We start from the raw sequence: 22,124 nt of genomic DNA on the forward strand, positions 1-22,124 counted from the left end.
TCCGTCCTGTGCTCTGCGCCAGAGCCCCTGGCTGCTTTTTTACCCAAGTATAATCAAGGAAATGAACTGCGCCTGGGGCTTTACAACCAAGGTAGGTAAAATCTTTGCGACACCTTCAATTTGGACTTTGATACGAACTGTTTCGATTGTAAAAATTGCAGCTTTACATTCAAGCTAGATATTGCATCACCAAAGGAGGTCTGCACTACAATGCATTCCCCTCTCATAACCCCCGAATCCAATAGTCCGTCGGGTTAACTTGCCTTTACACTCCTTTTTAACATGATCTATTATCAAAAATAAATATGAATTTTCTGAGTTTGTTGATCATTACTCCCCTGATATTTTTGTGACTGAAACTTAGGCCGATTCCACATCGTACCCAGATTTAATAAAACACTATTCGGTGGGTTACAATATTTCCAGACAGGACGGGCCAGCTAAAAGCGGTGGTGGGCTTGCAATAAATCTATTGTGACCATCTAAAGGCCATGTTTCAGCCTATTGATAGGCTGCTTAGATTCGATGTTACTAAAATAGCAAATACGGCGACTCGTCAGGCAAAACACACTCTCGAGTTTTGAGAAAGTCCTATCCTTGACCTGACCATAAAGCAATAACTCTCATGCTTAAAGTCCCCACCAAAAACTGCTCTAGCCAAAATAAGCCTACTACGATTAAATTCCTCCCTGGCCATAAAATTGATAAGACTAAACTAAATAACATGCTTTTGAAGTCTTGGCCTATTTCTGGAAAGAACATGCGACACAGCTAGTGCAAATAATGCTGATTAGATTGACTCACCCAGCGGGTTCCTGTAAAGACAATTCATAACCACAGAAGGAAGCCATTTGCTCTGTGCTATTCGCAAGATTTAAAAACATTACAACAAAAACGTAGACGTACGGAACAAAAATGTTGAGAGAAAAAAAAAAACAATGGGCCAATGAAAAAATACCAAATACAACCAACTCATTAATGATTATAAGTCTTTGATCAAAGCTTAAAAATCTTTATATTTCAAGGACAAAATCTACACTGCAAAAAAACTCTTCTAAAGAAACCATTGAGTCCACAAATGATAGATCATGTGTAAAAATCCAATGTTTTTACCGCTTTCTCTGGTGAAAAGGTTGATTACGAGATCACCAAATTTGGTGCCCCTATTGACACATGCCCCCCTAACGTTCTTCACTGCATCTCGGGTACTGCCACAGGACATCTTTTAGAACTTTGAAAAGGTAATGATGCCAGGGCACTTTTTTTCAGTCAGGAAGAAGGCATCAGTACTCCCCCTGCTTAAAAAGCCCTGTCTGGACTCCCTCCCCCCCCAAATAAGAAAAATTATCGGGCTTTCTCATGCAGACCAAGATTCTTGAGAAAGCCATGAATGCTGATCTCATGGCTTACTTTTAGAACACCATCTCCTAGACTGCTCCCCGTATAGTTTTGGATTCAACCATAGCACCAAATAAGGCTTAGTGGATGCTACAGAAGAAACCAGAGCAATAGTTGAGGAGGGTGGTAAGCAGCATAGATTTTTTAGGCCTTATTAGCCACATTCGAAACGGTCAACCACTCGCTGCTAACTGACCGGCTGGAGTGCATCGGCGTCAGAGATTCTGCCCTTTCTCTTTTAAGCTCATTCTTCGTTGGTGGGATCTTTGGGGGAACTTTACATCGGAACCATTCTCTCTTCTGTGTGGGGCCCCTCAGGGATCTTCATTAAGTCCCACACTCTTCAATATTTGAATCACTCTTTTGGCAAACCTGTTCCTGTGGTTTTTCTGTAATCTCATATGCCAACAAACAGATTGTAGTTTCAGTCTTGTTTGATGTCGAAGAGGCGGCTAAACGGTTCAATAACTGCATGGCGTAAATTGTCAGATGGATGAAGGATAACTGCCTCAAATTAAATTTAGACACAACTGATCTAAGAACCTAGGTGTTCTCTGTGACTGAGACTGATCTTTTTCTGACCAAATCAATCAGGTCATTTCATCTAGTTATTTCTTGTTAAGAATTTTGAAAACGATGTTTCCTTTCATCCCTCTGGAGCTTCAAAAAAAAAAAAAAAAAAAAAAAAAAAAAAAAAAAAAGGTAGTCAGTGCTTAGTCACCTCTAGGATGGACTATTGCAACACTCATGTTGGTATCCAACAACGTCTTTTGAGGAAATGCCATACTCTTAAAAGTGAGGCAGCCCGCTTGCTTATGAAAATTCCTAAATTTAGCTCAGTTTCTCGAGCCATCATTTAATTTCATTGGCTTCCAGTCCGTCAGTGGGTCAATTTCAAAGCTTTATGCATGGCACATAAAGCCCTTTACAGTGCTGGCCCAGAATACTACCAAAGGATCTTTCATTAGTATACTCCAATCGTATGCTTCGGTTCACTTCGGCCAAAAAGGTGGCCATCCCCAGAATCAACAAGGCCCATTGGGGCGGAATAAGCTGCTCTTTCTCCAACTGCAAACTGTGGAATTCTTGGCCTTTTAGCTCGGAGCTCAATCCAGCCTGACACTATTTGGAAAACAGCTTAAAATCTGGCTTTTTTCATGTGATCGTACCTATTAGGTTTCTCAGATGGTTTTATGTCAGACATTAGCACAAAGGCGCCTCCAGGCATATGCACACTCTACAAGTCTCTTTTTTAAGGTCTTTTGATGTGAAAGAAACCAGCATTGGCAACCCCATATGTTTCACTTTTGACATCATTTGACTTTGCAACTGCTATCTGGTGATGTTGAAAAACATTGGCAATAAGCATTGGCAAAACCAACATGTCTCACCTTTGGGACGTATTGCTTGTGTCAATGGTTTTTAGTTATGCTGTCCTACATTTCACTACGTTGTATAGCATAGCCAAACAAAAAGAATTAAAAGCCTGCATCATTTTGTAGGTGCGCACACCAAGCATTTGAGTGCCTGAATAATGATGCATGTGCTGCGGCAAAAAATGGACTGAATGCTGAATGAATCAAACATTCAACCCCAGCCACGAGATTTGGGTTAAATCACTTGCTCACTACGCCACCCCAGTTTGGACCCAGCCATATGCAAATCAGTCTTGACCCTACTCATGGGAACAGTCCTCGACCCTAGAAATCTGTTCGCAGAGCGAGGAGGATGGGTGGGTCGGTGAGGAATTTGCAGCTAGGTAAGAGTCTCTACCAGATAAGGCTTTGCTGAAAGCAAGTAACTTCTTCCTCTTATAGACTTCTAGCCACAGATTCCTTACCTAAGGTTAGATATCCAAGCAAAACTTTCCAGAGGCAGGTCTGAGAACATGATTTTCAACCGGAAAGCCATGCAGGACCAAACATGCAAAGCGCCTATCCAGGCAGACAGACCTGTCCAGGCACTAGTGTTTGGTGAACGTATGCAGCGAGACCCATGTTGTTGCCAGGTAGATGGCAAGGAACAGCACTCCGCATGTTAAAGCAGAGGTTGCAACCTTTGCTCTGGTAGAATGACAGGCCTTGAGAAATCTACTAGCCCACAAAAAAAATATTCTACTAGGATATTAACAAATCAGGACACTTTGCTTAGTAATGTGCAAATTATAAATGTTTGATGAAACCCAATTTACACAGATTTGTTATACACTATACAGCTTTATCATTAAAACAACAGGTCGGTGGGAACATTTTTTAACAATTCAGTGGGAAATTACTGTTTGTAAAAACCGTGTGCTACCACATCATGCTTTAGTAGTATATTAATTAAAAGTGAGTTTTTAAACATGAACAGAGAAACTCTCCTGCCCCGATAGAAGTACTATTAGTGAACTAAGAGGCAAGTCAGGGATCATTTGTAACTTATTACACATGGAGACAACATTTAGTTTATTTAATCAAACAAATGAGTTTTTTTGTACAGCAGAAATGCTGAACTTGTGTACTTGAATGTGCTCTCAAGTGTGATCATGAATTAAAAGGTGGCTCTGTAAAATAAAAAAATTTGCTTAGGACTACACAATTGGTCGAGTAGATTATTCAAGTTACTAGACCTGCAGATCTATTAACATTCTTATGGCTTTTTGAGACACGAATGAGCATGCAAACCCGCTGGGGGGGGGGGGGGGGGGGAGGGGGGGGGTTTACTTCTTGGGCAATGTGTAGAAGATTTTAATGCAGAACACGATCCATCGAGAGATTTCAGTTTCTGCATGAGCATCCCTTTCTTGTCCCAAACATATCCCACAATGAGTTGATCATCCACCCGGAGTGGTTTTGTGAGGTCATGGTAGAACAGCAATGCTCTTTTTTTGGGTACAGTCGGTGGAGTGTCTCTTCTTCCTTATAGGGGTGAGGTGGAGCATAAAAGGTAGGCAAAGTGATGGATTTACATAAGTGGAACAGGGTGACTACCTTCAGCAAGACGCATGCTTGAGTCCAAGACGTATGCTTGAGTCTGAAGAAAAGAAGAAGATGTAGGGAAGCTGAGAGGAGAGTGCCTATAGCTCACTGACTCTCCGGGCAGATTATAACTGCCATCAGAAAAGCTGTCTCGATGGAGAGGAGCATAAGAGGACAAGAATGAAGCAGCACAAAGTAAGTACACATTAAGAAAATAAGAACCAAATTAAGGTCCCAATGGGGTAGAACAGAGGGAGCTGAGGGGGGGGGGGGGGGGGGGGGGGGGGGACGTGTTGTATACCATCAAAGAACCTATTTACAATAGGGGGACGTGAAGAGAGGGCCGATCTGAGAGCAGCTGACAGGCGGAGATGGCAGATAAATAACTTCAAGATGCCCAATGCAGAGCCCTGCTGGGCCATGGTAAGGATACACAAAAGAACCAGTGAAAGGAGGAGCATATAAGGGATCAATCGTTTTTTTCAGGACATCATTCCACAAACTTATTCCAATGATAGGCGTATACTGTCCTGGTGGAGGTATGCCGGGTTGCCAAGATAACATTGCAGACTCAGGGCAGAATGGTGAAAGCTGTCAACTGTTGCCACTCAACCTCCATGCACGAAGATGAAGTATTAACACGTTCACATGGAGACATCTCATGCTGCTGCGACAAAAGATCCTTCCGAAGGGACAGCTTGATCGAAGGACTGATGGCCATGCTCAACAACTCAGAATTCCAAATTCTCCGAGCCCAGTCCGGAGCCACAAGAATGACCAGAACCTAGTCGATCCTGATCTTCTTGAGAACTCTGGGCACGAGAGATATGGGGAGAAAGGTGTACAGGAGGCATGTGCTCCACACAAGACTAAAAGAGTCTTCGAGCAAGAGCCACCTTGGAATCTCAAGCAAGCAAAACTGCAGACTGCACATTCTCGGCAGTAGCAAACAGATCTAACTAAGGCTCTCCCCACTGCTGAATGGGGCCTAGCACCACCTACGGCTGGAGATGCCATTCCTGATCAGCTAGGCATCTTCGGCTGAGTTTGTCCACCCTGGTGTTTAGAGAGCCCGTCATGTTTTGAACCACCAGGGATAAGCCCGGAGATTCCAGCCAAGTCCAAAGGCTAAGGGACTTTTGACAAAGGGTCCATGACCCCACCTTTTTTGTTGCAGTACCAAATGGCGGTGGTGTTGTCCATGAATACCTACATTACCCTTACCTTTATGGAGAGTAGAAAAGCTGTCAATGCTAGCGGGATTGTACGGAGGTCAAATATGCCTCCTCACCAGCACAGATTATCTATATAATCAAGGGGGAAAACTGCTAAGAAATGCATTCTCTCAGATTGGGACATTTGGTGAGAGACAATCACACTAGATATTATGGAGAAAGGACACAAAATTTACAAACAAATATACTTTTTTCAGTGTCTTAACCAAAACTTGATGAAGTGAACTTTTTCTTTTCCCTTTCACGTGACAAACTAATATCAAAGCCTTTTCGCCTAGAAAGGACTCATCTAAATCAATTTATTTTGCTATGTGGGACAACAAATTGTGAGTGCACATGCCTTGAAAAATCATAAAAATGTTACTAGACCTGCAGGTCTAGTGACTTAAATAATCTACTCAACCTTTGTAATGCTCTTTACTCATAGACCCCATCCTTTCGCAGGCACTAGGCCCACACACAAGTGAGGCCCCATTTTTATTGGGAGACAGTGGGAATGCTGGGTGGTAGGAAATTTGGGCTCCCTGCAGATTCCAGTTTTTTGACTCGCAGAAATATGATGTAAAGCTGTCTTTTTAGCCTTTGTTTCAGGTTTGCAAGGGATTCTGAGTCAGTCAGAAAACCTTGTGGGGCGCACGCAAGACACCACCCCCGAGACCCCCGGTGCAGAGTGTACAGAACTATTGGGGGGGTGGTACGTTTTCCCTATAGACAGGGGGGAATTGGGGTGGAAAACAGCCAAAACCAGTGGTAATATATATTCGAGGAGTAAACCTTTCCCAAGGTGGGAGAGGGTCTGCGGGGGAAGCACCAGCACCACCCCATGGGTGGGTGCTATGACATGCTGGACACGTCCTCCGCACCCAAGCACCAGTGCCGAGGACGTGTACAGTACGTCCTTCGCAACCAAGCGGTTAATCCCCTTCAGCAATAAAGTATTGGCTGCCAATGTTCAGTCTGCAATCTGGTTGTAGGAAAGACTATTGTCTCGCTAAAGAAGGATGTGCATACACATGTACATTTGTTCAAAATTGTACATATGGTTCACTAATGAGAAGTTTGTACTATTCAATTGGGTACTCCAAGGATAAAACTACAGACTAAGTTCAGCAGGCATTACTGTCTGACATTCTAATACAAAAATCTCTACACATTTTTGCAAAAATAAACCATTTGTGGATATTTGTAATGCACCTTGATTAAATGCAAATATATGCTTTCCATAGAAAAAGAACCCAAAATAATATTCACAATTTGAAAAGAAAAAATGAGCTTCAAGTTAGTTTTGCTAAACTATTGTGCAATTTTAAAGGACAACTTCAAAACAATATTTCTCTATGCCATTCATTTGAAAAACAGGTTTTATGCATATCAGTCCAAAAAAATAAAAGGAGAATCAGTCTGAAAACAATAGCAATAAATTAATAAAAGCATAATTATCTTGCATTGTTGCAGATTTAGAACTTTCAGAATCTTACAAATTTGCAGATGTACAACTGGAAACCATAATCCTAAAAAAAATTAATTTTGCCATGGGTAAATTTACACATGCACACTAGCTCATGTGAAAACTTTCAATGCAAGCACATAGTCATGTCTAAAACTTTTACTGCAAAATCTTCATGCAACCAAATCCTTTTGAGTGCAAAAACCAACTTTTGCATATGCGAGACATTTACATACATAAATAGCTTTAAGAATCCGGACCAAAGTATTTGCACTCTATGAAAACTTCTATGCACTCCTTCTCCAGCCATACTGCCGTGCTCGTGACCGCCCACCCACCAACTTACTTACACCTTCCCAGCGCCACGCTTCCTACGACTCCGAAGCACTCTGCATCAGATCTGCAGCTTCGTGCCCCTACGTCCATTTTTGGGTCATCCTCGTCGAGGGATTGCATCAAGCTCTTCACGGGGGCAAGTCCCCCACCCTGAAATCTTGGTGGTAAATTAAGGTTAACTTGGTCCTCTATGTGGTGAGCACGACTGTATGCTTCGCGCAGGAGGGGCATATGGTTCAAGCCTGGGCCGGTCAGCAGTGTGTCGGGGAACATGGGGTTAGACATGTAAGAGGGTGGCCCACCTATTCACAGTTTTCTGGCCTAAAGCAGTGCAAGATTGTATCGGTTGTCTACACCCCGCTTCCGTTTATGCTCCCATTGGATGACCTCTGGGAGGAGCCTACATTCTTCTTCCCCCTTACCCTTCCTGTTTTTCAGATTCCTGGTCTGTGAAGCAGTACTGGATAAAAGCAAGGTGTGGTGTGGTGGAGGCATTGCTGTCTGGGGTGTGTCCAGGTGACATGATAAGGTAAGTGGTTTTTCCTTTTTTCATCATGGATCCCACGTACGCATCTCTCCCCGGGTTCTCCGCCATAGGAGAGTCCAGCCTGAAGGAAAGATAAGGTGTAGGGGAGATCCTGTAAAAGGAGAAGGGCGGGGACAAAAAGGCAAATGACCAGTTGGTTACAAGCACCATTCCAATCTGGAATGTTTCATGTTCGCCCCTTGCTAACTCTATAAAGAACTTTGTCTCCAAATATTTTAATCTCTACTTGCTTTCTTCATCACGAGCAGAAGTGGGCTTCTTAGAGGTCAATGCATTGAAGCAGAGGGGGTGGCTCTTGTAGGCACTCCCAACCCTATACCATTCCAGATGATTCTTTCTACTCCAACTTGAGAAAGGGCCCAAGACTTCCATCCTCGTCTCGATACATCATTAACGCTGCAGGCGGTGGAAAGCTCGAGACCTAGGGGTCCGATCACAGCATACTCTCCAGGGACCAGAGTGGCTTAATGCTCTACGAGGTTTCAATGTTCGGGGCCCAATGCAATCCAAGACTCGCTGGGAGGAGCCATTAATATCCAGCCATCCGGCTCTTCATCCCTGCTGGACGTAATGTTGCTAATGCAAAAGACTTTACATGGTATCTTTGAAATTCTTGTGGTCGTAATTTCAAACCAGATGGAAAAAGTATTTGAAAGACATCCTGTCCGAACTTTTAAGAGCTACCAATGAATGATTTGCCAGCGACAAGTGAAGGCATTGGGACCAGGGCCCCTCTCCCTGGAGATACCCTGAGCCAAAGGCTCGGTACATCAGACGGGGCAGGGGTTTTGTCAAACTCGAAGGGCTCAGTTTATATCTCAAAATGTCCAATGACAGTTAGGAAAAGAAATATCCTCCTTGGCCCCAACTAAGTTTTACTCTAGTTACTATCTTTCCCAAAGGTTAAGAGGATTGAAAAGGTTAGCAATCTTGGTACCAAAAGCTGGTATAGGAAAGGGTTCCAGAAGGAATGCTAGGTTATGACCTACCCCACTCAAGGGTTCCTGGGGGTTCTAACTAATTTCTAATACGGCGATTAAAAAGCCACAGCATGTCATTAACGTGTCTAGTGGTATGCATCTCTCAGTTGTGGACTTAGGTCAGAGTACTAAATGTTTGCTTATTTTTGACTTTTTTTTTATATAAAAACGTGTATGTTCATAGGGAAGACTATCTGCGACTGAACTGGTTAGATTTGCTTGCTCAACCTTTTCATGACATTATAGGTAAAATGTCCAGAAGCAATTATAGTATAGGCTGGGGATTTTAACCCTGGTCTGTACTCTGGGCAGGCGGACACAGAGATGGAGAATGTTCTTGATTGCTAGAATATTCCCCTGCCATATTTCCCTCTGGCGCTACCAAGCAGAGGCTAAGGATTTGAGTCAAAGGCTGGCGAACAATGGTCTGGTCTGCTTAACTGGTCAGTTTATAAATGATATGCCTGCAGCCTCCACAGGGCCTTTCAGCTGGCCCGACTGATTAAAATGATTACTCCAGCCTGGCAGTTTGATCTCGTTTTAGACTTTAGAGTAGCAAAGAATGATGGCAGTGACCATTGGGCCATGTCGTCTATCCTTCAGTTCTATGAACCAGTGGCAGCGGAGAAGGTTCCGCCTTTGAGATTATCATACCCACTAAGCCTTACAACTTGCCTCGACCCAGGACACTGCTTTTAGCAGCATACCAAGTAACTGAACAACTGATGTTTTCTTCAGGTGTCATGAGAACAGACTTTTGTGGTTTAATGAGATCCTGAACAATGTGTTGGACTGCATTTCAGTATACAATCACAATGGTGGACCACCTGTCAAGTTAAAGGTAAGAGATGGTTTGAACCTTCCCACCAGCAAATGAAATGCTTGGTGAGAAGGGTAACTAAACAAGTGAGGTTGCGCCCAGATGATCAGTCCAATCAAGAGATGGTTAGGCTTCAGTGGCAACACAGATGACGGATTAAAGGGAAAAGAGCTTCTTTATCATAGCAAGTGGGATGAGATGCATAAAATCATTCTATCCGGGATGAACGCGAAATCTTAGCAAAAGTAAATGATTCCTGTGGCATCCAATGTTTTGGTTTGTTTAAGGTGTTTAATTCCCAAGGCTGCATGGGTAGTGTACCTAGCGGATCTCTATGGTAGTCCTCATACGTCAGCTAGGCTCAATTATGTCATTGACAAGAGCTCCCCCATCTTGGTTCTCAGTTAAAAAGGTAAGCGAATCAGAGGCCATGCTGTTTTATTGATTTCCGCGCAGCCTTTGACTCCGTGGGCAGGGAACTCCTATGGAGGAAACTTGTAGCCCGGAAGCTCCCAACTGTCCCTTTTAGTGTAAGACAGTCTCCACACACGGATATTTGTGGACAGGTTGAGCTGGATAAAACAGTTAGACTATCTATATATATCTTCAGCAAGGGTGTGTGTTTTAGCCCCCCAGCATTTCAGTTTATTTTTTGCGGACATCCTGTCATTTATAACTCAAGCAAAGTCATTCTCACCTAAAGTTGTGAATTAGCACATCTCTTGTCCGCTATATGCAGACAATTTAGTTCTGCTGGATTACACCACATTGGCCTGCAGAGAAAACTAGACGCCATGGAATCATACAGTAAAAATAACCTGCGGAAAAATAATTTAGAGAAGACCAAGCTGTTGGTCTTTGTGAAAAGGGTACAAGGCTTTAAGTGGTTTCTGTGTGCTCATGAGGTGGCGATAGTGGATACTTACAAATACCTTGCCTGTCCTTGAACAGGAAATCAAAATGGGACACTAGCATGGGTTGTATTAGGCAGAGGTCATTGCTGCAAACCAGTTGCCTGATCAGGTTCAATTGGAAATATGGAGATCTGGCCCTTGCCCCCTTGATGAATATTCCCCCTATGGGGTTGTCAGGGGCTGTGGTACTTGCCCTTGACCCGACCTTTGACTGGGATCGGTTGGAGGGGGTGGTTCTTAGGCTGTTGATGCTGCCGCCAGGCACCATGGTCCAGGGTTTAAGGAAGGAATTGAATCAGACATGAAATATGCGGACGTATTCCCGGGCTTTAATATTTTTCAATAAGCTCTTAGTGGACATGGAAACCTCAAAGGTCTCCAAACTACATTGGGTTGAGATCCACGCCAGCGTAAGAAGGTGGGCTAGGGAAATAAGGAAAAGGCTAATGGCTCGCGAAAATAAGCATTCCGAGTGGGGCTTAATAGTAGCTTTGTCCTCTTTTCCCAGCAAACAAGTGTTAAAACAATCTGCCAGAGAGATTGCTGGGTATCTCGGCCTGGAAAACCTGAGGAAGAAGCTGTACATCAATTTCTCTTTAAATACCCGACTAGTAGGTCTCCTTACTTTATTCCTGCCTCTAGTCAGTATGATTAAAAAAAACAGTGGTTAGTTTGAAAAATAGGTTATATTCAGCCTACGTTTTCCAAGGTCAACATGTTTCGAGCCATGCCCCTATTGGCTTTTCATCAGGACCATAGGAACCTAATTCGCCAGTCCTGTGCGTTCCATAAAAGAAAAGGTACCCCCGAATACTTCTAGGTCCAAGAGGAGGGGGGAGTGTAGCAATCAAGAAAGAAAACCTCTGAACTAACCTATATTGCTTTTCAACGCGACCTCAAAAGAGTTCAAACTTTTCAACCAGCTTAAAGAGAAATCACTTGGAATAGTATTTGTATATTTAATCCAAATATCTTTATTAATTTTTAACTTTAAAACGTAAGTTAATCATGAATTGTATCTCATATACAGTTGTCCTAAAGATCACATTGCACAAAAGTGTATTCGTACATTTAGATATCCAACATTGTTAGGATAAGATGATAATATTTAAACAATCAATACATGTTGAAGCACATCTATCAAGTGCATTATCTCCCATTATAGTCAGATCTTCATCTGTGGCTGAATGGCAAAAAGAAGGAGAACAAATAAAATCTAAAAATTAACAGCTATATACAATGAAAACAGATGTGAGCGAATACTATTCCACGCTCAGAATAGTTGGTGTATCAGTCTCTGAAGGAACTCTCCATACATATACTGATGGTCTAAGCGTTTCCGGAAAAAGCCAGCGGCGGGACTAAACTTCCATTTGTGACTGTTAAATCAGAGGACCTAAGGCCACTCCAAATTTTAACAAGAAGATTTTTTAAAAGAAAGGAATAATATCGCAACTAGAAATTACATGTGCTGTTAATTTGAATACATCACAGCTTGACAGAATCTTGGAAAGGAAAGCATATAAATATTCAATGGCATGGATGTTGGGCGCATTTATGCCACATTGCCTTTTTCACTGTTGGTTTAGCATTTGCAGACACCCCTCGCTCATCCCAAATGAGATGCTTTTAAGTAGGTTTTGGTCCTGAAGAAGGTGGTGCCTTTGTGAATCCCACTGAAACGCATGTAGACCATCACTATACGTATGGAGAGTTACTTCAGAGACGGATACACCAACTACTCTGAGCGTGGAATAGTATTCGCTCACATCTGTCCCTGCTGAAATGTTTGGGATCTCCTTAAGAGAGAATTATGAGTTTGTGTATGAGTGGCAGGTTGCATGGGTTTATTCGAGGAGAGAATGCAGTAGAGAGGTGAAGTGTGGGGTGTTTTCATTGTATTTATTCTTCTGTATATAACTGTTGCTTTTTAGATTTTATTTGTTGTCCTTTTTGCCATACAGCCACAGATGAAGATCTGACTATAATGTGAGATAATGCACTTGATAGCTGTGCTCCAACATCTATTGATTGTTTAAATATTATCATCTTATCCTAACAATGTTGGATATCTAAATGTGTGAATACACTTGTGTAATGTGATCATTAGGACAACTGTAGAGGAGATACAATTCATGATTAACTTACGTTTTAAAGTAAAAAATTAATAAAGATATTTGGTTTATTTGTACAAAAACTATTCCAAGTGATTTCGCTTTAAGCTGGTTGCAAAGTTTGAACTATTTGAGGTCGCACTGAAAAGCAATATAGGTCAGTTCAGAGGTTCTCTTTCTTGATTGCCAGTCCTGTGGGTTCCTTAAAAGGAACGCCGTACATAACAAAACTTACATACCAATGCCACTCAAAGGTGTTCTTTCACTGTTTATATTTCCGACGTTCGAATATTACGTCATGGTGTCTACGGGGGAGGGAGGCCTGTAGTCACACATTTGTCAAGGAAGACCCTCGGCCTGTGTACCTGTACTGCTCTCCCGGGGACCTACTAGTCAGGTATTTTTTAATCTAATACCTTGCTCCATTCCCCTCCTATAACAGTCTTTATCATTATTTAATATCACCAAGTGCTCCAGCGTAATCGTAGGTCGCAGCACGCCCCTATCTGTAGAGAATCTGGAAGAACCCCTACGATTAAGCATGCCACCAAGGTGTAACCATGGAGGTGAGGGTTTCACAAGAAAAACAAGGTTTTTCTTTTTCATGGAGAGTTATTGAAGCCATTCCCCGCTGGGTTATCTTATGCTTTCTTTAAACAGATTCTCATGGATAGGTTTTAGTAGGGTGTAATATTGGAAAGAGGGTCTGATGAGTTTTAAGTCTCTCCTACAATATTCGCGTTTTAAGATTTTTAGAATGTTTTATTGATAATTGTCCTAATAAACTTGTTTCTACCTAAGATAACTTTGAAGAGTTTATGTAGCTGTAAAATGCAAAGCAGCCATCGACCTAGTGCGTGATATGTGCTCACACTTCTGGCAAACAAGGGAACTGAAACAGTGAGATTAAGCAAATTGGCCATCAACTACATACTTGATCATCAGATAGACACTGGACTGCAAATATAATCTGGGTTTATTTACAATTACATTGTTAAATCAACTGAATGTTTAAAGTAAGTTTGCCCGCTCATTTCATAAGATTCTTTTTGGGAAACTAAATTGAGAGAGAGAGCAATGAGTCAGTCAGACCAAAGGAATATTCATGAAAACTTCAATACTTGACCTCTGAAATAAAGCACCACTGCTACACAGAGCGCATGAATATTCAAATATTTGACAGAAATAGATCAGTATACTCAATGTTCAGTATAATCAGAAATGTGCCGTTATGGCAGCCTTGCTAGAATCCAAACCCTGAAATAACATGACCCTGGCATAATCAAAGAGCTCTGGTATGAGATTCTGTTATAATCTGTCACCTCACTGCATCAAAGGGGATAAGTGGACTTCGATGCAGGGCAAGTCGTTGAGTAGGCCGAATGCTTCATAAAACAAGTTGATATTTTACAAGACAATCCAATACTCCTGGTAAAGTATTTCAGTTATGTACAAAAATCAACACTGGTTATTTAAATTACTGTCACAATTCACATAAACTGCAGAAATTGACACAATTACTTGAGCCAAAGTGCAGGAGAGCAATGGATGTGGACAACATACATTTTGGCAAACACACCAATTTGAAAGCCTTCTTCCACACCGGGGAACTATAAGAAACGTAAAATGTAAGTAGTTTTATATGCTGTATACGAAAGTGTTGTTTTCCAACAAACAGAAAAAAACAACTGAGTGCATCAAGAGAAATTACATACATGTAACTTTGAAAAGCTAAAGGGGGGGGCTACCTACGTCAAAGTGCGTAGGGGACATTAAGCATCACTCGAAGATTACCTCAAGAGTAAATTTTCTGGTTAAAGCAAATAAAGGACATTTAGTAGGTTAGAGGAGGGTCGTATTTACTAGTCTTGCAAAACTAAGTGACTGATGTAAAGAGCAAATGTAAGCTACAAAGAGTCATTGTGCTGTCTTGAATAAGTACCCATAATGATGAACGGCGGGAGAATGCAAAAACCTCAAAGTATCAAAGACACAGCATATAAATGCATGAGGCACCAGTATGGTTTCTTCATATCAAATTTCTTATTAATGTTTACTTGGCCTCCCTCGCTAACAAATCACATATTTTCTGTTCTTAAAGTTTTGTGGAGCAGTGACTTCTAGCAAGCTTCCTCCTGATTAGACTGCTTCTAAATGTTCAACGATGGCACAGCTGTCCCTAGATTTTTGCTACCTTTATTAGTTCAAAGCTTCCATGCTAGGAAGTAGTCTGTTTCAGACCTTCTTAGACAGATTCGACTTGAGCTGTACTACTTCTATGCAAGGTCACCCTACTTGTATCATAAGTCTTATCATACAACTTTAATAAGTTGCCTTTCACTTTTCTTCGGCTAATCTCCTTTCACACGATTGACTCCCACCAGTACACAAGCACTCTTTCTGTTGATTTGTACGCGTTTCCTAAATAAACCAGATCAACCAGCGTTACGAACACAAATATTTCAAAAGCATACATTAATGGATTGTTTATATCTCAAAAACAATACATGTTTTTAGACATGTTGTAAAAAGTACACCGAACAGGAAATCTTGTTGTTTTTAACTATAAATAATTTGATCCTAAACAGGTTAGAAAAACTATTAATGCTATTTGGAGAAGAAAAAAAAACAAAAAGACTACTTGCAATAACTGTTGCCAGCAAGCATGTAGAAGAAATATGAATCTATTGTCTGAAAATATTTTCAAGGTTATCACATCCATCCAATTAAATTGACTACGTCATAGCGGTTATATGTACAAGATCATAAAAATGAATAGACCTCTTTAAAAAGATTTTACGCTTTAATTTGGTTAGTTGGGCAAGACTACCAATTTATAAAAATAAGATATTAGACCACATTATATACAAAATTTAAATAAGACAGCAGTCCACCCCCCTCCTCTCCCCCCTCCAATTGCGAACTTCGCCTGTATACATACCTCTTCAGTAAGAAAACGTACTGGTTGCCATTCTTTCATGATCACCCTTTGAAATTGTACATATTATTTAATAATAATAAAAAAAATCTTAAATCCACCCAACTACTGAACAACCTGGTCTCGTTCTCAGAGAACCTCTTCAAACAACTGAGAGACTTATTACAATAAACAGCAAAAACACCGCCTCTTTGGTAGGCTCACGCATTCATCTAACAATTCCGATTCAAAAACGTATTGAATAATTATACTAAAAGGCAGAGAAAATACCCATAAATATTAAAGAGAGCATTTCTCAAACCTCTTTAATTTTGATGACGTTAAAGCACTGACTGCCAATAGTCCTAATGTAAAAACTGAGGTTCGTGATAAATTAGCCAAAATAGCTACAAAAAATATGCATGCGCTAAATAAAACCTTTGCATTCCGCACGATGGGTGTCCTTTTAGTTTGAGGTAACAGTGTGGCTTAGATGTATATATTTTTTTAATGTGGATCCAAGTCTGATTTTACAAAAGTTTATATATATTAACGTATTTCCCGTGTTTTATTGGGGGCTTCACATTATTTACATTTCACAGGGAAAAGAAATGTGTATCCCATAAGTGGATAAATCAACTAGGAAAGTGCACAGTATACAACTCCGAAAGCGTTTTTTGGCATTAGCAGCCCTTCTCCCTTGAGGACAAATGTAAAACCACGGCTGTTTTTAGTTAAGAATACAAATTTAAGTCACATAAGGTTTGGCATTGTGGTATAATTACGATCATCAAGGCTTCAGCAAGGGTTAACGCTTTAGCAGTGACGTCACGTGTTTCAGGGGAAAGCGACTTCCTGGCGTCCTAGCCCAGAGGTAAGATGAGCTGTGTGGAGGCGGGGGGCGCATCCCTCAATTCCGGTCTAAAGAACAAGATCCCCTCGCCTTTTCCTCTCTAAGCTTTAGAGGTTTTAGGATTTTGCTTTTCAATTCTGCTTCGCCAACAGCGATCAAAGCCCTCCCTCCCCTGGATAAGATCAATGACACAAGATCCGCAGAGCACCAGACAATAACTGAAATGCGGATGGGGAGAACCCACCAGGGAAACAGAGGACGAAAGAAGGAATCCCACTCGGGTCAACCAGAAAAAAAGATAGGGTTGGTGACACACCTCGAGGAAAAGAGCATTGAATACAAATAACCAGCTAAAGAAGAAGAGCGGTAAATGATCGGTCACCGAAATGAGAGAAGTATAGCAATGAATGGGTGGGGGAAGAGGGTCTATTGGGGTGAATAAGCGATCGTACAGAAGAGGTGATGTCTACAAGAAACAGGGAAGAGGTTTGTCTAGCAGGGAAAGGAGGGGAGGGACTACCTCTGTGACTACTCGCAGGTGGCTCTCAGGCCTCCAGGCAGCGTCAGCAGACCTGGGGCAGTACGCTCCGCTGCACTCTACGCCTCTCGTTGCTTGGGGGTGGGTCAGGCTTTCGGGGATCCCAGCATCCTCTCTGCTCCGGCACCTGCCGAGGGGGTCCCGTCCTCCGCAGGCCAACCGACGCGCGGCTCAACACACACAACAGAGAAACAGTCAGCCACCGCGCCGGCTCCGGTGGCGCGCCGTCAGCCTCACGGGATGTCCTGCGCCTGGGAATAAACAGCGGGGGGAGGGGCAGTTCCGCGCCCTGCACACCTCGGCTCAGCTTCGCCGCAGCCGGTACCCAAGGAACCAATCACTGCTTGGTTTGCACTGCCCAACAATCCCAAACTCCATCCGCTGCCCAATGCCGGAGAGAAAGGCGGGCCCACAAGATCACGAATGACAAGCCACACAACCAATCAACAAGCGCAAACCTACTGGAGTGACGGGTACCTGAGCCACTGCAGTGAATGTGTCAGTCTGTATTTGTTCGACCAATCAAATGCAGGGTGACGTAAAGCTGCAGTTAAACAGAGGGTACAAGTCGACAGGGCACAAAGGGACGGGGCACAGCGTACAGTCGTTGAAGCGAGCTACCATGCTTGAATGGTTTCGTTTCGCATACGTAGGGGGCGTAAATAAATAAAGTCGCGTTCTCTGTCATCTCTTGCGGCTAAGTTTACTTTTTGAATGAACGCATTTTTTAAAATTATTTTTTATTTTTCTTTCGAGAAGAAATCATAACATTATTTGTTAGGACGAAATATGAATCCACTTTGTTACAGCGTCGTATTAATAGCTGTTGAATATTAAAAAAGCAGTGCGTTTATACATTTGCTGAGCAGATAGTTTAATCATTCTTGTCATTCTGTGTGTTAATGTCTGCCAATAACGGAGAAGAACGCGACTCGATCTTCCGCAGACAATGAAAAATACAGACATGTGATCCGTTGCTCCTTAAAGTTTTTTTTCTAATGCAAGTTCGGCATACATCAGAGAAAGAGTTCTCTTTCAGGAATGCCGAGCATAGACCATAAGAATGACAAGGCTCAATAGAAATAGAAAACGCACACCATTAACTATTACCCTTAAAGTATCGAACATTCACATCCGGATAAGGCTTCACATGCTTGTGCTGTGAATGACTGCATTTCTTTGAACACGATGAGTTCGCAGCGAGGCAACATTTCCCGCACGCGCCCTCAGAGGCACCAAAATGATACAGCCTTCAAAAACAACAAGTTCGATACCAGTTCTCTAACCAAGGTAGGAGGTTACTTGCACGTTTTGGAAATTACTTCCGGGGTACACAAAAGCGTAGATGGCAATGAACTGTGCAGTTTACATTCACTCTTTCGCACTGTTACCTATTGTTGACAACAGCGTTATTTTATCTAGTTAAACTCCTTTCTATTAAGATGTGGGATATTGTTGACCGAAATCAGTAATAGCGCTACAAATTTTTAAAACTTTGAATATATTTGTAAAGCAGCATTTTTTTTTCCCCGAGAATGCTTTGCAGAATTAGATATAGCTTGTAATGTTGTGCCCTTTATCAAAAGGTGGTGCCCACAGATGACACAAAGCGTGGTGGTGGTGTAATAGTGTTTTTATTCCAATTACACATGCCCAGCAGGAGCGCCGGTACGGAGCTCCGATCTCCTTCGAATCGGCGCGCTACTGCCAAATCCAAGATGGCCGCCGCTGGAAGTCCGGTGACGTCGCACATAGTGCGCGCTGCGGACTAGACCGCAACACCACATCTCCCTCCTTTATAAACACAACATGCTATGTCCCCCCCCTTCACACTTGCACAGTCTTACTTGTGGTCCAGGCTGAACTCTTCGAATCTTCGTGGCAGCATTATTCTCCTCCCGCAGCGTGTTCTCCTACCTCCTGTGCTCGCGGTTGGGGTGGTGCCCCCCCCGCTCGGGGATGCTGCTCCACTCGCTTCTCTGAGTTCAGGACCCCCCAACTCTGTCTCTATCACTGTCTCTTGGTCTCTTAGTCCTGGTGTCTCGACACCCCCTCCTCTCGGACTCCAGGCCTCTTGAGGGGAACCTCCTGCTTCTCCTTCCAGTCCTCTCCTATCTCCCTTGGTCGCCGGTGTGGACCGGGTCTCGTTCATGTTGTTCAGTTCTGTTCTGTGCTCTGTCTCCTCGGCCCTGGTACATCTTGCCATACGATCTTGGGCCCATATCTTCCCGTCGCTCAGTAAAGCTGATGTGGAGTAGGGTTCCATTACTTGGAATGGGGGCGTGAATTTGCTGTCCCCCTTTCTCCCGGGTGTTGGGAGCTTCACCCTGACCCACTCCCCTTTTTCCAGTGCGACTTCCTTGGTGTTATGCCTTGAGTCATAGTAGTTAGTGTACACGGCTTGCGCCTTCTCCAAGTTCTTGCGCACCACTGCTGGTGACCAATGACTCTGCACGGTGAGCCTCTCCCATGCCACGTTGTCTCGGGTGAACGGTTATCTTCCTCTCAGTATTCGGAACGGGCTGTAGCCTGTGGAAGAGGGAGTTATCCTGTAAGCCCACAGCAAACGCTTAAGTTCCTTCTCCCAGCTTGCCTCTTGTCCGATTGCTGCTTGCACTGACCCCATTATCACCCTATTGAATCTCTCCACTGCTCCATTCCCCGCGGGGTGGTAGACTGGGGTGCGTCTGACCGTTATCCCATTTCTGTCCATGAAGGCCTCCCATTTGGTCGACGTGAACTGTGGGCCGTTGTCGCTTAGGATTCCCTTGGGGATTCCTTCACTGATGAATATGTCCGTGAGGAATCCTAAGATGGTGTCTGTCTCCGCGTTCTCATCCACATGGATTTCTGGCCACTTCGAGTACCTGTCCACGACCACGGTGAGGTACTTCTGGTTACCACTGGCGTCCTGTATGGGGCCTAGGACGTCTATTGAGATTTCTTCCCACGGATTTTCCGGACACTCAAAACGTCCCAGTGGGGGACGCAGCATCCTTTGCGTCTTGTCTGCATTGCTGCACTGCTCACACGCTCTGACGTGTCGTTCCACCGCGAGGTCCAACCCTGGCCACCAGTAGTCCTCCTTCACTCTTCCCTTCGTTTTCACGATTCCTAAATGCCCTTCATGGGCCAAGGCCACCACTCTAGGTCTCAACGCCATCGGAGGCACTACCTTGTTACCCCGGAACAGGAAACATGGGTCGTCCCCCAACGACAGTTCTTCTCTGATTTCCCAGTACTGTTTGAGTTCTTCTCCAAGTAGCCTCTTCTCCGGCCACCCTTGCGTCACATATGTTTTGACAGCCTTCACCTTCTCGTCGGTCTCATACTCTTCTTCCCACTCCTGCCTGCTGATGGCTTTCTCGTGATCCCCCATGAATGCCACTGCGTACTCTGCCCACTTTTCTGTGTCTTGCGTCTCTGCCGATTCCTTCGCTGCTGCCCTGCTTAGGTAGTCTGCTACTCTGTTCCTGGTACCGGGTATGAACTCCACGTCGTACACGTAGTCGAGGAGTCGTAGCGACATCTTGGCGATCCTCGGTGTTGCGTGCTCATGGCCGTTGGTCGTGAGGACTTTTACCAGGGGTTTGTGATCTGTTCGTAAGAGGAATCTTCCTCCCCACAGGAACTGTCGGAACCTCTCCGCCGCCCACACCACGGCCAGCATCTCTTTTTCAATCACGCTGAATTTGCGTTCATTGTCAGCCAACGTGCGGGATGCGAAGCTGATCGTGGCTGCCGCTCCTTGTGCGGACTGTTGAGTTAGTACTGCCCCTAGGCCTCGGTCGCTCGCGTCTGTGGTCAGGATCGTGGGAGCCGTTGGGTCGAAACCTTGAATGAGTACCGCACCGCATATTTCTCCTTTCATCCTCTCGAATTCCTGCTGTTGTTCTTCCTTCCATGCAAACGCCGTCTTGTCCTTCAGGATCGACCTCAGGTGGTGTGTCTTTGACGCGAAGTGGGATACGAACTTGCTGTAGAATTCAGCCATCCCTAAGAACGTTCGTACCTCCTCCTTGTTTGATGGTGTGGGTGCGTCCCTGATAGCCGCCACGTTTGACGCTTTGGGTTTTATGCCATCCTGGCTGATTTCATGCCCCAGGTACGTGACGGTCTCCATTCCGAACTTGCACTTGTCCCACTGGGCCGTGAGCCCATTCTGCTTAAGTACTGCCAGTACGTCCGCCAGCTTCCGGTCATGTTCCTCCCTGGAGGCTCCCATCACCAAGATGTCGTCCTGGAAGTACTGGATTCCCTCCATCTTGTTGAACAGGCGGTACATCAATTTTTGGAACACTGCTGCAGCAGAAGCCAGCCCGAACGGCATCCGTAAGAATTTGTAGCACCCAAACGGCGTTATGAACGATGTGAGATGGTTGCACGATTTGTGGAGTGCGATCTGGTGGTATGCGGACGTTAAGTCTACCGTGGAGAACCACTTGGCGCCCTTGGTCTTGGCCAGCATCTCGTTGATGCGGGGAAGAGGGAACTTGTCCACTACAATGTTCTTGTTGAGTTCCCTGAGGTCCACACACAACCTCACCTTCCCGTTCGGCTTCTGTGCCACGACTAATGGGGCCAACCATTCCGCATTGTCGATGGCTTCGATGATCCCGTTGTCCTCCAACCTCTGCAGTTCTTCTTGTACTGCCTCTCTAGTGCGGAACGGAATGTTTCGCACTTTGTGTGACACTGGTCGGGCTCCTTCCTTCAGGTTTATTCTGTGCGTAAATTTGGTTAACTTCCCTATATCGGCTCTGAAGACTTCGGGAAACTCCTCCTTCCACTGTCTTGCTCCCACTCCAGGGTCTTCTTCCATCATGAGCACTTGAACACGACCTCCTGGGTTCAATTTTATCCCTAGCTTTCCTTGATCCCTCCATCCTAATACTGATGGCCCCTTTTCTGCCACGTATAGTTTCCCTTCGCACGTTCTACCCTTGAACTCGAAGGTTAGGGGGCAATACCCTACCATCGGTATGGGTTCCCCAGTGAATGTCACGGGATGGATGTCTGTGGGACGCAGTTGGTGTGATGTAGCCGGTGCGAAGTCCTCCTCCCA

The 22,124-nt window shown here is 43.9% G+C and overlaps 2 protein-coding genes across 3 annotated transcripts in view; one reads left to right on the forward strand and one right to left on the reverse strand.

Moving 5' to 3' along the window:
- ABHD17B (abhydrolase domain containing 17B, depalmitoylase) overlaps positions 1-17,471 on the reverse strand; it is a 151,474-nt gene extending 134,003 nt beyond the window's left edge. Inside the window, exon 1 of one of the 2 annotated variants that reach the window (XM_085633020.1) lies at positions 17,042-17,471. The gene's annotated coding sequence lies outside the window, so the exon portion shown is untranslated. The remainder of the gene's footprint in view (positions 1-17,041) is intronic. The other variant, XM_085633023.1, reaches the window with a different exon arrangement.
- Positions 17,472-17,955: 484 nt separating this feature from the next.
- Positions 17,956-22,124, forward strand: part of C2_1H9orf85 (chromosome 2_1 C9orf85 homolog) — a 385,116-nt gene continuing 380,947 nt past the window's right edge. The window contains exon 1 of the mRNA XM_085633024.1: positions 17,956-18,349. Within this exon, the coding sequence (XP_085489150.1) occupies positions 18,248-18,349 (102 nt within the window). The 5' untranslated portion in view covers positions 17,956-18,247. The remainder of the gene's footprint in view (positions 18,350-22,124) is intronic.

This window comes from Triturus cristatus, chromosome 2_1 (assembly GCF_964204655.1).
Source record: "Triturus cristatus chromosome 2_1, aTriCri1.1, whole genome shotgun sequence".
Taxonomy (NCBI): Eukaryota; Metazoa; Chordata; class Amphibia; order Caudata; family Salamandridae; genus Triturus; species Triturus cristatus.